The 15,454-nt window shown below is 32.6% G+C and overlaps 2 protein-coding genes across 3 annotated transcripts; one reads left to right on the top strand and one right to left on the bottom strand.

Moving 5' to 3' along the window:
• The first annotated feature begins 43 nt into the window (after positions 1–43).
• LOC141688798 (uncharacterized) lies at positions 44–2,509 on the top strand. Its single transcript, XM_074492913.1, has 3 exons — positions 44–895; positions 1,168–1,710; positions 1,853–2,509. Exons 1-3 carry the CDS (start codon positions 44–46, stop codon positions 1,952–1,954), a joined length of 1,497 nt encoding a protein of 498 aa, XP_074349014.1. The 3' UTR covers positions 1,955–2,509.
• Positions 2,510–8,805: 6,296 nt separating this feature from the next.
• Positions 8,806–13,618, bottom strand: LOC141707323 (putative serine/threonine-protein kinase PBL5). Of its 2 annotated transcripts, none has more exons than XM_074510415.1 (5): positions 13,196–13,618; positions 11,976–12,217; positions 11,620–11,809; positions 11,019–11,404; positions 8,806–9,454 (listed from the first exon to the last, which is right to left on the bottom strand). In XM_074510415.1, the coding sequence occupies exons 1-5, from the start codon at positions 13,302–13,304 to the stop codon at positions 9,209–9,211; spliced, it is 1,173 nt and encodes a 390-aa protein (XP_074366516.1). In that variant the 5' UTR covers positions 13,305–13,618; the 3' UTR covers positions 8,806–9,208. The 2 variants fall into 2 exon arrangements, with proteins under 2 accessions (XP_074366516.1, XP_074366515.1); XM_074510414.1 differs by having other exon boundaries at positions 11,976–12,268; positions 13,196–13,616.
• Positions 13,619–15,454: the final 1,836 nt, after the last annotated feature.

Consider the following 15,454-nt stretch of genomic DNA (forward strand, 5'->3'; position numbering starts at 1 on the left):
ACTTTGTGTAATATTACACAACAAACTTCATTTTCGACAAATTATGACCTCTCCTCGACAACGCCTGCCTCTGACAAACTCCGTTTCTTGGTTCTTTGTTGGCATGCTTTTTCTCTACCTTCTATATTCTTCCAGTCTCATCCTAAAGAAAGATAATCCCAGCTGTTCTTTACGCTGTGATTCTGATGTTATTCGCACAAGAGAAACCCTTCAAACAGCTGAAAATTCGACTAATTCATCTCTGTTAAGCAATAAAATTACTAATGTTACTACACGGGCATCGGGTATTCAACCGTTTGATACCGAGCTCAAACACATTGCTTTTGGAGTTGCAGCATCTTCGTATTTGTGGGAGGGAAGAAAAGAGTACATAAAACAATGGTGGAGGCCAGGGGAAACTAGAGGGGTTGTTTGGTTGGATCAGAAAGTAAGTAGAAAAGGAAATGAAGGGTTGCCTGAAATTCGGATTTCTGGGGACACTTCTAAATTTAAGTACACGAATAGGCAAGGTGACCGATCAGCTTTGAGGATTGCAAGGGTAGTTACTGAGACATTAAGGTTGGGGATGAAAGATATTAGATGGTTTGTCATGGGAGATGATGATACTGTGTTTCTGGTTGAAAATGTAGTCAGAGTTTTGTCTAAGTATGACCATAATCAGCTTTACTATGTTGGGTGTATATCCGAAAGTCATGTTCAGAACATAGTTTTCTCCTATGCAATGGCATTTGGTGGAGGCGGATTTGCTATAAGCTATCCACTGGCAAAAGAATTGGAGCAGATGCACGATGGATGCATTCAACGATACCCCGGATTGTATGGAAGTGATGATAGAATGCACGCTTGCATGGCAGAACTAGGTGTGCCACTCACCAAGGAATACGGATTTCATCAGGTAAATTAACCGATATATTAAAGAAGTGATTAGTTTAGAGTTGCTAAATCAGATTGCAATATCTTAATATTAGGTGAAACCTTGACACTGCAACCTGATACTACACTGGACATAAATTTCTATACAACTAGTTTCACAAGCAATAATTGAGTTCTAAAGTAGTGGCCATAAGCAGAAATGGTCCTCACGGTTAATGCGATATATTCTAACTAGTATTTCAATTGTCTCTATGTCCTATTTTGAAAGAGAAACATTTCTATTTTTTTATGCAGTATGACGTGTATGGGAATTTATTAGGACTTTTGGGAGCTCATCCTGTAACTCCCCTGGTTTCGTTACACCACCTGGACGTAGTAGATCCAATATATCCAGAAATGACAAGAGTGCAGGCCATTAATCACCTATTTGAAGCTGCCAAGTACGACAGCGCCAGTCTAATACAGCAGTCCATCTGCTATGACAAGAAGCGTAAATGGTCTATCACCGTTTCATGGGGATACGTTGTTCAAATCATAAGAGGAATACTTTCGCCAAGAGAGCTAGAAATGCCTACAAGAACGTTCCTTAACTGGTACAGGAGGGCTGATTACACTGCATATGCATTCAATACCAGGCCGGTTACAAGGCACCCCTGCCAGAAGCCCTTTATTTATTATATGAAAACTATGAGCCATTACGAGAAAAGGAAGCAAATCATCGCATTTCATTCACTCCAGAAAGATCATCATCCTGATTGCCAATGGAGAATGGACTCACCTCAACATATTGAGTCCATCATCGTCTTGAAAAAACCGGATGTTGATCGTTGGCAAAAGGTACACCACGTAGTAGTATTTGACTCTGTTTTTTTTGATGCATTTAAAGAGATTTAATTTCAATGTAAAAGAATCTTTTCATTCATAAACAGTTCATCATACAAATGACAATTCTAATAGAACAAATTCCTCCGTGTTACAGTCACCAAGGAGGGATTGTTGTCGAGTTTTGCCATCTAGTAAAAATTCAACTATGTACATATGGGTTGGAAAATGCAGACAAGGTGAAGTTAGCGAATTATAGCTGTAACAGGAAAGGTGGGATCGGCGTCATATGTAGAGTAAACTGAGCTGCAGAAGATATAACTTCCAGAAGTGTAGGACATCTCAAAAAGGTAGAACAGTCTTTCAGCCAACAGCAATTTACGACATCTAGCAGACTTTCTTTATCACATTATTGTGTATCCATTTCTACCAATATTTATGCAAAATCTGTATGTAGTCATCTTGGGAACCACTAGTTTTTCCCTGAAGCTACTGCCACAACTGAGATATTTTATTATACATATGTCCGAGAACCAATACTGTAATTTCCATCTAAAGTTACTGTAAAGTAGCGAAAGGATGATGTTTCACTCATTCATCAGTTGTTCGGGTTGCTGGCTGTGGGGCAGAGGCAGTATTAGCGTTGCTGGCTGTGGGGCAGTGGCAGTATTAGCTATCAGCATATCAAAAACTGAGACATTTGGTGAAGTAGCCTTTGCCAAGATAGTCAGATCAACCCGTGTTTCATTCAAAGAACGTGGCATCTCAACTCGATTGATTTTTGTGAGTCTTCCATCTCTGATTTCCAAGTTGACTATTTTGACATTAACATTTGAAGTTTGTTAGAGAGGTAGAGAGAAAGAAATGAACTGAATGTATTTTTTAATAATGCTTATTGCTTATAAATAACAAGCAATCAGAGGAGTGAAGCATAACTTATTAAATAGAACTAATATGACCTTGAATTGTTAACAATCAAATTTATATGGCATCACCCGTTTCACATGTTGATTACTTGCATGTTTAAAGCAAACACATGTCAGAAAGAACTACAAGCCCAAAAAAGGTAAAAAGAAAACAGCAATAGAAACTCCACTATTTCAAAAGTAATTCATTTAGGACAAACAGCACAAGCACGTATTTTTGGGAATTAGTACCAAACACAGGTTTTCTTACATATCTGAGCAAGTATACATATTGTAGTTCCTAATCTCTGTTTTCATAACTCTGTGTATGTGGAGATAATGTTTCAGCTGCACATTTCAGAATAAATAGTATTTTGTGGAGTTTTAATGTATACTGTCTTTTAGGTCCCCGGTTAAAAAAGAAAAAATAAATTAGGGTATGAAGATGGTTCTACATTCATATAAAAGGATGATCAACGAAGACTGCAATAACAGTACACACTAGAGCAAGTACACACAAGCAAAATGTACAAAATGGAAACACACAAGAGGTTGTTAAATAGATAGAATGATGTTAAAATAATATGGACGTCCCTCTACGCCTAAGTACATGTCATACACAGCGCACACATACACACAACTTCATAAAGTATATGTGCAACAACTTAAGAATTAACAATTTTAAGAGCCACAAGAAAATACTGTTTCTCGTAATACAATACAAGCCTAGATGAGATATTAGGCCTCAGTATTCTCAGATTGCAGTAACACATAAACCTACTCATGACAAGTAACTAAAACAAGTTACTGCACTACTCAATCTTTTGATTCTCTGATTACTTAGTGATGTCCAACAATTTCATAGCAATGTATTTGCATAGTTAATGATTTACGAAGAAAGCATATATATATATATATATATATATATATTACAATCCAATAATTATAATCCTAAACCAACAACTTACAAAATCTGGTTGTTCAGCATGTATAAATTGATTGACTAACATATGTACTCATATACATTACAGCTTGGCCAGAAAAAGAAACAGATATCATTCCACATGTCATATATAGTCATATACAGAATCACAATTTGTTACAAGCCAAAGTCCATATTACAAAATCTATACGATGCACAATGTACAATGTACATATGAACAGAAATATTGCAGATCGTCAAGTAATTTAATCAAATCAATCTCAAACCACCTCTCACATTGACTAAGCAAACAGAGATTTTTACAGATCTTAATACTCATCAACGAATTCATCAATAAATTCAATTCTGAAATCAAAAAATTAGCAAAAATTTTAAAATTAGCAAAAGACTTAGACTCGTGGACATAAATCATACATATATGTATTAGTACTCATCTACTAATCTTCAAGAAAACTAGCAAAAGTACTTTGACTAAAGCAATCTGAAATCAGTTTTCGAATTACACAACAAAGCAACTTTCTCCAAATCTCACAAAAGTTAACAAACTCGTGTGCGTAAATATGCAACAAATAGAGATTATACAGATCTTAATACTTAACGACATTATCAATAAATTCAATTCCGAATCAAAAAATAAGCGAATTGCAGAAGACGTAACAAACTGGCGCACACATACATTGTCAATTTGTCATTATATACATTACATATATGTATCAATACTAATCTAAAGATACATTTAATAAAGCTAGTGAAAAATACTTCGATTTAAGCCATCTAGAATCAATTCTCGAATTACACAACAAAGCAACTTTGTCGAAATCGCAGAAAAGTTAACAAAAGACGTGCGCACAAACATGCATATGTAGAAAATTGAAGGAGTTAGGGATGATGAAAATACCTGGATAGGAGAAGTACCAGAGAATGAAGAGACAGAGCAAGACAATGAGAGGAAGGATATGAATTAACGTGGTTTTGAAAGGAGATGATTTGGAGCGCGAAGTGAACCAGCGTCGCGGCTTCTCCATTGCTTCCTCTTCCTGTTGCTTCTCTAGATCAATTGAGTGATAGTCCTTCGGAACTCGTGATGCGCTGCTCGGTCGCTGCATCGAGAGAGAGAGAGAGAGAGAGATGTGTGTGATTTCCTGGTTTGTTATTTGAGGCGGTTTGAAGTTTTTAGATTCCTTCTAACGGTTTTAGGCGCGCAAGTATATATACAAGTGGTGTGTGTGTATAAGGCACGTGACTGATCTGATTGTAAATATTGATTTATTTTTTATTGCTTTCTATTTATTTTTGTTGCTCTTTGAAATAATTAAAAAGATGTTTGATGTTGCGAAAAATTATTTTTTATAATCCTTTGTAAAAAAAGAGAAATAACAAAACCATCCATTGGTTACATTTAATAATAACCCTAATGTCTAAATATTGGAAAACTAATATTAAAGAACCAAAGTTACATCTAAAATATATGATAACATACGTCAAATTATAAATTTTAAAATAAGTAACTAAAGTCAAATATGTACATATTTTAATTATCAGAAAAATATAGATATACAGATTTTATGTTTTTCAGAACTGAATTTATATAAAATACTTTCAAATAATGTACTTGAAATTAATTTAACTTATAATCCGAAGAGTAGTAGTTAAAGATAAGTTGATAACTAATTCTCAAGTTTCAAGTTAATTACACGTACAACATATTAGAGATAATGAAGATCATGCTGATAAAAACAAATCAAGTCAAGATCAGTGTCACAATTAAGCAATGATTTAGTAGTTGTATATGTGTTGTAGTTTCCTTATGTAGTCTGCTAAAATATTGTCAGACTGATATATGTGATAATATAATTGATATAGTAGCTGTAAATTAGCAGTAATTTAGCTTGACAATCTGTATATTTATGTATTCATTGACAAGTGAATGAGAATTACTCTTTCTCAATCTTTACATGGTATCAGCCTTCAACCGATCCTCTATCTCTCTAATTTCTTTGTCTTCTCTTTGTTCTTCTTCATGACCAACAATGGAGATTCATCTTTTATTTCTAATACTCATGAACCAAGCAAACCTCTTACTGTCATTACTTTTAACAACTCTATCAAACTTACACCAACAAATTACCTTACCTGGAAAACACAGATTGAGACTATTCTAATAGGCTTTGATTTATACCGATTTATTGATGGCACTACTCCATGTCCTCCCTCTACAATCACATCTGATTTTAAGATTACACCTAACCCTGCTTATTCCGCCTGGGTTCGTCAAGACAAACTCATTTTTGGTGCATTTGTTGGCACATTTACACCCACACTTGTTCCTCTCATCTCTCAAGCATCAACATCCCGTGCTGCCTGGCAAACTCTTGCATCAACCTATGTCAATCCATCACGTGGTCATATCAATCAACTCAAGGACCGACTCAGTAATATAACAAAATCTCCCACTCAATCCATCACCGAATACATGCAATTCATCAAAGCCTGCACGGACCAACTTTATACAATAGCATACAACTAATGTACATATGAGTTGTTAATCATATACATATTAGATATACTTGTGTCTTGAAAAAGTTAATATTTATTATTATATCTACTGTGACTAACGAATAAGTTTTAATTATCTATCTTTTTTTACATTTGCTATGTTTAACCCAACATAGGGCATTTGTGAGACATTTTAATCAATTTAAATGGTGAGACATTTTATTTAACTTGAAATGTCTAAATTGCCCTCATAGTTACCATTTATAAAAAAAATGCTTTTGGTGGGAATCGAACACTAGTTTTACAAATACTTTATACAACAGAGTACCACTAAGGTACTAAATCATATGAGTTGTTAATCATATATATATTATATATGCTTGTGTGTCTTGAAAAAAATAATATTTAGTATTATATCTACTGTGACTAACGAATAATTTTTAATTATCTGTCTTTTTTTACATTTGCTATGCTTTTAGTGGGAATCGAACCCGGTATTAAAAATACTCTGCACAACATAATACCACTAAGTCACGCAACCATATATGTTGTTAATCATACACATATTAGATATGATTGTGTGTCTTGAAGAAGTTAATATTTGAAATTATATATATTGTGACTTACGAATATTTTCAGGGCTTAATGCTCCTAAATGCATGGGTATTTTTATGATTACAAAAATTGATTAAAAAATTAGACTATTAAAAATACACTACGTGCTCATATAACTCTCTTAAGTACGTAGTTTGGGATATTTTTCTCCAAATTTTAATCACATATTTCTTTTTATATTTGCTACTTTAGTCATTTAATCAAATTGACTGTAAAGTTATAAAAGTCAACAATAATAAGATAAACCGAGTACTATTTTGTGTCCTTACGGGTAAAACTATTCCAAATTTTTATTTGGACTAATATATTTGAGCTTATTCTGAACTTAACAGAATGTCACTTAATTTCTAAAAAATACTCAAAATTTGACCGTTTTTTACAAATGATGTCAGAGCTTTATCAAGCTAAAATGTATTTTTTTACTTTTGAATTTAGTCAACGGGCTAGAAAATGATTGAGAATAAGTTATTTTCAATGATATTTTTCGTACACTTTATTTTAAATTATTAGGGGTTATATACTTTATTTCTAACAAATTCGGCACAAACTAAATTTTTTTAAATTATACGCTATGTATTTTAAAACATTATTAGATAATGACCCGTGATAGCCCAACATGGGGCTATTTGTTCCAGAGACATTTTATTCCATATAGATATTAAGACAATTTATTCAGTTTAAAATGTCTAAATTTTCATTAGACTTACTATTTTCTTAAAAAAAAAAATTATTTAAATGAATTCGAACTTGAGTTTATACACTAGATTGCACATCTCCTACCACTAGACCAAACACTCGCATGAATTTTTAATCATGCAAATTATATGTGTGTATAAGTGTCGCATGAATAAAAATATAATGACGAACTTATCATTGTGCTTACTTTTAAAAATGTAATTAATATTTAGGGCTTTCGAAATCGAGTATATACACTAATTTAGACATTTTCTTACCAATTAAAAATCACTCATTTGTGTTTTATATCATACAAATTATAGGAGTGTGCATATCGTATGAATGAAGAAATTTTTGATAGTTTAATTATTATGTTTCTATTAACATATTTTAATACTGATCAAATTTATATACTTATTGATTCAGATTGTAATATATTATGTATCATATAAGGTCTCTTTATCCAATTCTAAATTATATAATTTAGTGTAAAAATAAAATTATAATTAAAATTTACTATACATAAATAATTGCATTGAAAATTATGTTACTTGTGTTTTCAATCATACACATGGTAATGGTATGTATGTGTGTGTACCGCGTGAATGAAATAATATTTGGTATTATTTTTATGATTTATTAACAATTTTTTATCATAGTTTTAGTTTTACATATCTTAATTCGGATTATAATATATTATTTCACATTATAGTATGAATAAATTATATATAATATATAGATGGACTATATTTCAAAGTAGTGTTAAATAATAATAATAAACTACTACATATGAGAATCAGATCACGCGCCCACCTAATCTTATATTTCCACTCATACACGTGATTCGTGTGTGCGCGTGTCGCGTATTATAGAAATATTTGATATTTTAATTATTATAACTTATCAAAAATATTTAAACACAATATTTTTTTGTATTTATTTATTCAAATTATATTATATTACTTTATGATTTAAAATAAAATAGACTATAATAACGCATACCTTTAGTGAATTGCAAACAACATTCCCACATATGTTGAATCGATGAAGAACATAGGGACACATCAACCCAATTATAGAGAAGGAAATTTGACAGATAGACCATCATGTACCAATACACATTTCAAACCAAAATCACATCATGTACCAATAAATATTTCACACAAGAACTGATATGTATGGATGAAAGAAAAAACTCTACTTTTATGAATTGGGTACATAAAGAAATTTTTTGTCCACAGTTTTGTTATCTATGTGACTCTTATACTTTGCAAACATGGACCAAAAACACAAGTAAGTCGGTTTATAAACATTGGGCACAATCTTATAAACTATTAAGTATCTACACTACTCATTTCGCAAAACAAAAATATTTCAATTATGGATAGTTTTCATCTATAACTAGGTAATTATATAGCTAAAGTACAACATATTCATCACCAAATAATGAATATCCCACACACCACAAAATCTCGATCTCGAAAATTTTAAATTTATACCAGAACACGATGGTTTTCATGCTAGTTTTGTATAAAAGTGTACTTGTGGATGCTAGAGATGTAGTAAAATGCAAAAAAAAAAAAATCAAATACCAACAGAATCGGAAGCTCCTCTTCTTTAAAAAAGAGGACAACTATGAGTTATTCACTTTTCAGTTGATGGTCCGAGACAATTCTAATAAAAAAGTTTCCTGCATCTTACATTATATAAAGAATGTGAAAGATACCTTCTTATGCCTATCAAGATAATGCTTTTGAAGCTGAGAACCTGTCATCATGGCTCTGATACAAAACTTGATAATCAGGATCACGGCTGGAATGGTATAAGAACACCTCTGGAATAGTTTAAAATATATATGGCCATTGAAACCAATATCTGGCTATGAGATGGCAGGGATTTCCAGAGTGCTCTCTGCAGGAGGACTTTTTGGCGAATATGGTTGTGACACAATGTGATCTAGAGCTTTAACCACTTCGGACACACGAGGGCGGGCGGAAGGTTGCTCCTGGACACAGATTAGAGCAGTTGCAAAAGCTTTATACAACTGTTTTGCTGGATAATGACCTTGGATCTCAGGATCAACCATCTGATATATGTTCTTCCTGTCCCTCAACAGAGTTCGTGCCTGCAAACAAAATCAAACGATTTCGTTTCATTTTTTCAGCGTACTCGGTCATGGAAAATCAATCGCTTTATTAAAACCAAAACTACTTCAGCAATTATTAGGATGAAACACTCAACGTTAAAAGTCAATTGCATCCCCAATATAGAAACATAAAGATTAAAGATTCTAGTGTTGTGGTTGATGAAATTATATCATTAAATCATCTATTTTACAGGTACAATGCTAAAATAGTTTGGCAATGTAGAATGAAATGATGAATGTGGCTACTAGTATCTTTGATATGCATAAACACAAATGTAATAGATGGCCTCTTACTGTACAAGTCCTTACTATAGAGCTACAAGCACCGGCATGGTGCTTGACTATAAAGCCAACCACATTTTTAATATGAAATGTGAAGATGAAAAATGTTATTGTTGTGTCAATGAGATTCTAATCATCTATTTAACAGGTACAATGCTAAAACAGTAGTACAGTGTAGAATGCCAAATCTGGATGCGGCTTTAGGATCTCTGATGTGCGTAGATACCGACCTTAATAGACAGCCTGTAACTGTACAAGTCATTGCCACAATGCTACAAGCACAGGGCCATGTGTGCTTAACCATCTAGCATCCAATTGCTCTGCCAAATTTAACAGAGTTGGATTGCTGGACACTTGTGTTCACACTTGCATGGAAAGGGATTAGGTGAGATTCGAATGGAAGTCAACTGATTTCGGATATGTATGAACAAATATTATTCCTTCCTCCATTGCATTCTTTAGGTTTAAATTATAATTCATTCATTTTAGTTTCAAAGTGAATAGTCATTCCTTGCGTCCACCATGTCCTAACAAAACTTATCATTCCATCCTTCTGGTATTTCTTTTTACACTCACCCCACCTTCTCCTAAACCTCTTTTTCTTCATTAACTCATTATTTTCTCCCACCATTCCAGCCCTTCCAAGTCAACACAACCTTAGATCGCTTCCGGGTGGTTGGTGTGGAATGGTGGTGTAAATGGAACGAAAAATGTGACGAAGGTCAGAGGTGGAAAAGAAGTGAACAAATTTAAGCAAAGTAATGGGAGGCCACAATAATAATTTAGGCGAGTAGGAGATATTGAAGAACAGTCAGTTCCAGTACAGGTCATAAAAATTTGAATGTTTAGTAATGCTGCGAAAAAGAGAGATGATGGACTATGCACAAATATCAATACAATCACTTAAATTCTTAAACCATTTTGGTCTTGTTATATTCGAACCAACCTAACACAATTGAAATATATTTTGTACAGCTACAAATTAGACATCAAAACTTACCTATAGCTGATCCAGATTACTACTTTAACAGACACTACACTTACTGCCAAATGAACAGAAGTAATTTCAAAGTTCTTTACTGTGCAATTAGGCGAGTTCTTTAGCACTCCCTAGCAACAAGGACGAGCTAGCCTAATTGTTACTTGTACAACACATTGCTAATAATTGAGTTTGAAGTAAATAATGTGCATGATTTACCTATAAGAATATATAAGAATATAATCTGTTAACCAGTGAAAAAAAAAGGGAAGGAAATCTTACCCAATCAACCAGATTTTGATCCTTGGATGGTCTTTTGTGATCTATAGCTTTCCTTCCTGTAAGGATTTCCAAAAGAAAAACCCCAAAGCTGTAAACATCCGACTTAAAGGTCAGCTGGCCAGTCATTGCATATTCTGGTGCACAATAACCTTCTGTTCCCATTACTCTGGTTGACACATGGGTATTAGTCCCGGTAGGTCCCACTTTGGCCAAACCGAAATCCGATAGCTTGGGATGATAATTCTCCCCAAGCAGAAGGTTAGAGGATTTTAAATCACGATATATAATTGGGGGATTCATCATATCATGCAGATACTCTAATCCTCTTGCAGCCCCAGCTGCGATCTTCATTCTAGTATTCCAATCAAGACCTTCACGATTAGGGCCTATACAACAAGAAAAAATTAAGATGGCAAAGAAAAAAGTAAAGACATCATGTAATAACGAAGAAAGAATTATACATTTAAACTGTACACATCCAAATTTAAGAATACTGGATTGCAAAACGAAGACAAAAATTATACACTTATACTGTACACATCCAAATATAAGAATACGGGATTGGAAAACAAAGACAAGGGTTATTGTAACATAATATTACCGTACAAATGCTTCTCCAGAGAACCCAATGACATATACTCATACACCAACAACTTCTGGTCTCCCTCAACACAATATCCAATTAGTTTGACAAGGTTCGGATGATCAACTAAACTTAAAGTCATCATTTCAACGACGAATTCCCTAATACCTTGTGTGCCATCAGTGTCCAGTTGTTTAATAGCTACAAGCTGTCCACAAAATATAAAATTAAAGGAAAGCATCAATATACAAATCCATAATCAGATCCTAAATTATATACTAAAGCTGCCTGGATAGATCTAATTGAAAACAAAAAGGAAAAGAATCAATATGCAAGTTGAGAACACATGAAAAAACAATTTGGTTTCAACAGACCTCACCAGTATCCTTTAACTTCCCTTTAAAAACTTTCCCAAATCCACCTTCACCGAGAAAATTTTCCATACTGAAATTTTCACTGGCATCAACCAATTCACTGAATTTAAACGACTTTGACTTCCCCTTCTCTTTATTATCGCCATCTACGCTTCCACCAACCTCCGATTCCTTAGTAACCGCAGATTCCTCAGCATTCACAACATCTTCTTTCATATCAACCTTATCCGTAGCAACTTTTCCTGCATCATCTTTCATATCATTCTTAACCGGCGCAGCAAACTTTGGTGCATCTGAGCCATGCATTAGGAGTTGAAAATAAGACTCGAAAGGGTAAACCATTGAGGAATAAAGAGTAAGATACATGATGCACAGAGTCACAGAGAGATTCAAGTTCAAATTGTTCACATTTATATCACCATAGCAGTACGACTCTAATGATAATAACATACACAATACCACATTATAAAACCACCAAGCACCAAGTGGCACTCAAAAAACTGAAAAAAAAACAAGAAATTCTTGCTAAAATATTTGTTAACGAGTCTAAAATGTTAAGTTATCTAATGTCACTAACGAATGTTTTTCAATACAAAGTTTTGAACTAAGGATCCTCGACCAAAAGTTCAAATGAGAGTTTGAATAAATCTAAACCAAACTTAATAATAAGCTCAAAGAGCCCCCGCTTTATACAAATACCACTAAATTAACTTAATATTTGCCTTTGCAAATGTATCCGGCTCGAAGAGCATGAGAGTAACAGTAGTATGGTACACACCTTATCTCTACTCATAGCCTAAAATTGATCTTTTCCTCTACAAAAGATAATTTAAATACATAAACACACCACAACAGTAAATTACATAAAAATTAAAACTTTTCAGTTGTGCTGATTCTAGCTATTCAAAATCAGTAAATGTCTATGAAACCAATCTGCTACATACTAATAGAAATAATAATACAATCACAAGAAACATGACTTCAGTATGAATAATCAATAAATTCCCCTGCCCATTAACAATTTAACAACAAAAGTTGGTTTAAACAAGAAATCAAAAAATCTGGAGGGTGCAAAATCATTCCTTAAAACAAAAATACATCAATTCAAAAAAAAAAATTCCCACGTAAATATTGAAAAACAGGCAAATAAATTTACAGATTTCTAAATAAATATAAGCATAAATGCATGGCATTAAAAATCCCAGGAAAAAAGGAGGTACCTAAAGGTGATCCAGGCTTGTGAGAGTTATGATCCAGGGTCTTGAATTTCATCTTATTATTAGTTTTGGGTTTTTTGGTTGGATCTTTGGCCCATGGAAAACAATTCATGCCTTTCCTTCTCCTACTCCTCCTCCCAACCAACTATGATTTCCCCCTGTGTGTGTATGTGAATATTAAGATGGCGTGTGAATGTTGAATTATATTATAAAATATGTATAAGAATAATAATAATAATAATAATAATAATGAATGTGTATCTCTTCTAAAACAGCAAAAACCCAGAAGAGGGAAGTGGAATTCACATAGGGAGGATAAAAAGGTGATGGTCTTAAAAACACAAAGATGCATACACACTACGATTCTTTTCCCAAAGTATTTTTGGCAAAACTCATCATTTTTCTTCTCTGTTTACTAATTACTCATCATTTTTCTTCCTTTTTGTATCGTCTCTCACCCCAAATTCTTGGAAATCATATATTCGAGAAATGTTATAATTTTCAAAATGGTTCATATCATTGTTTATAAATGTTCATATATAAATTATGAATTTGATAAATTTTCTGATAACGAGATATTACTTAGTAGAGATGTACAAAAGACTCATCAGGCCGGGTCATACTTGTCAACGGCTCGGATTTAGATCGGATTTAAGTAGATCTGTATCCATATTCATTTAATTTTGTCGAATCGGATTCGGATCGGATCGCGTGTAGGATAAATTATAGCTCAACCTATATTCATCTCATTAGGATTTTCGAATTTCAGATCGGAGCTCCGATCCATTTAGATCTAAATATATACAATTTCTCAAATTAAATTATTCTTGCTATATGCTGATTTCTAAAAATGAAAATGAAAAATATTTGGAAATTAAAGTTTTGTAATATTGCAAATATGCAATGACATAGTCACGAGACCCATCAATTCCGTAATATAATTGCTATTTGGTAAGTGTTAGAACTCTAAGATTCAATTTTTATTTAGAGTTTAGAAGTGTTATTGGATTATAGAATAACTTATGATATAGAATATTTATTTTATTTATTAATTACGCAATTATTTGCACAATAATTTTGTAAGTTTTTTAAAAATTACCAAAAGTTACGAAAAGTAACTTTAAGAAAATTAAAATACTTGTAAAATTAAGTGTATAATCTGCGTAAAATTAATTTATCATTTAATGAAAAAAAAATCTTTCGAAATGGAACAAACTAATTATTCAACTTATCATACGAGTAATATCGAAAATGAATGAACAAATAATTTTTTTTGTAAAATAAAGTGTATAAAGCTAAAAATGTGAGGAAAAAACCTGATATCATCTTTAATATCGGGAGAATAACATTAAAAAAAAGAACGAACGAAGAAAAATATAAAATGATACGATATGTGTTTAGATAAATGTGCAGGTCATTCAAAGACCCGTGTCATCGAATTTCAGTTTATTTATTTTTGCATATTGAAACGAGTTCATCGAAAATTATGAATTTTAAAATATAACACCGATATGGTTACATCACAAAATTTTGCACATATGTTCAGTTTTAAGGATTAATGTAGCGAAATTAAACTATTAGTAAATTGATTATGTTAAATTTCACTTTTCTACGGTTAAATATAGATATATTCTGAAAGTTACACAACCAGCCTATTATTAAAAATTCCAAAAGAATATATAAATACATTTGAATATTTTGTGTATCAGGTTTAATATGTAAATTTCAAGAAAGAAATATTAAGGAATTTAAATTTAATGAAAAATTTGTACTTAGAAACTTAAAATATTTAAATATATAGATTATATATATATAATATAAGTCAGATCGGGTTTTTAACAGATCGGATCACGTCTTTATTGGATCGGATTTTTAGTGAATCGAACTTTTTTTTTATACGATCCATATTCATTTATCAAGTTCCAATTGAATCAGATCGGACCGGATCTTTTGACTGGGTCTCAAAAAGCCCGGGTTTTGACCGAGCTGAGCTTTTCGGGCTTTAATTTTGACCGGGCCGGGCTGGGCTTTCAGAAAATGTTAAAGCCCATTCGGACCCTCGAAGCGGGTTTAACTGAACTTTTTTTTTGGGTCGGATCGGATCGGGTCAGACTTTTTTTTAATTAAAATCAAATCGAGTTTTATTAGAGATTCTGAATACTACATATGTTAGCAACTACATCATCGTAAAAATGTATTAGTTTGCATAAAATATTTTATGAAAACATTTAAATTCGGCAAAAAATAAACATGTTTATAGAA

The sequence above is a fragment of the Apium graveolens genome, chromosome 2, assembly GCF_009905375.1.
Source record: "Apium graveolens cultivar Ventura chromosome 2, ASM990537v1, whole genome shotgun sequence".
In the NCBI taxonomy this organism is placed as follows: Eukaryota; Viridiplantae; Streptophyta; class Magnoliopsida; order Apiales; family Apiaceae; genus Apium; species Apium graveolens.

What these genes read in the sequence shown, in the direction of transcription:
- LOC141688798 (XM_074492913.1), top strand. Translation starts at nt 44, where the DNA reads ATGACCTCTCCTCGACAACGCCTGCCTCTGACAAACTCCGTTTCTTGG. An exon ending in AGGAATACGGATTTCATCAG is followed by an intron (nt 896 to 1,167) that starts GTAAATTAACCG and finishes TTTTTTATGCAG; the next exon opens with TATGACGTGTATGGGAATTT. An exon ending in ATGTTGATCGTTGGCAAAAG is followed by an intron (nt 1,711 to 1,852) that starts GTACACCACGTA and finishes TCCGTGTTACAG; the next exon opens with TCACCAAGGAGGGATTGTTG.
- LOC141707323 (XM_074510414.1), bottom strand. Translation starts at nt 13,304, where the DNA reads ATGAATTGTTTTCCATGGGCCAAAGATCCAACCAAAAAACCCAAAACT. An exon ending in CAAGCCTGGATCACCTTTAG is followed by an intron (nt 12,269 to 13,195) that starts GTACCTCCTTTT and finishes TGCATGGCTCAG; the next exon opens with ATGCACCAAAGTTTGCTGCG. An exon ending in AGTTAAAGGATACTGGTGAG is followed by an intron (nt 11,810 to 11,975) that starts GTCTGTTGAAAC and finishes TTTTGTGGACAG; the next exon opens with CTTGTAGCTATTAAACAACT.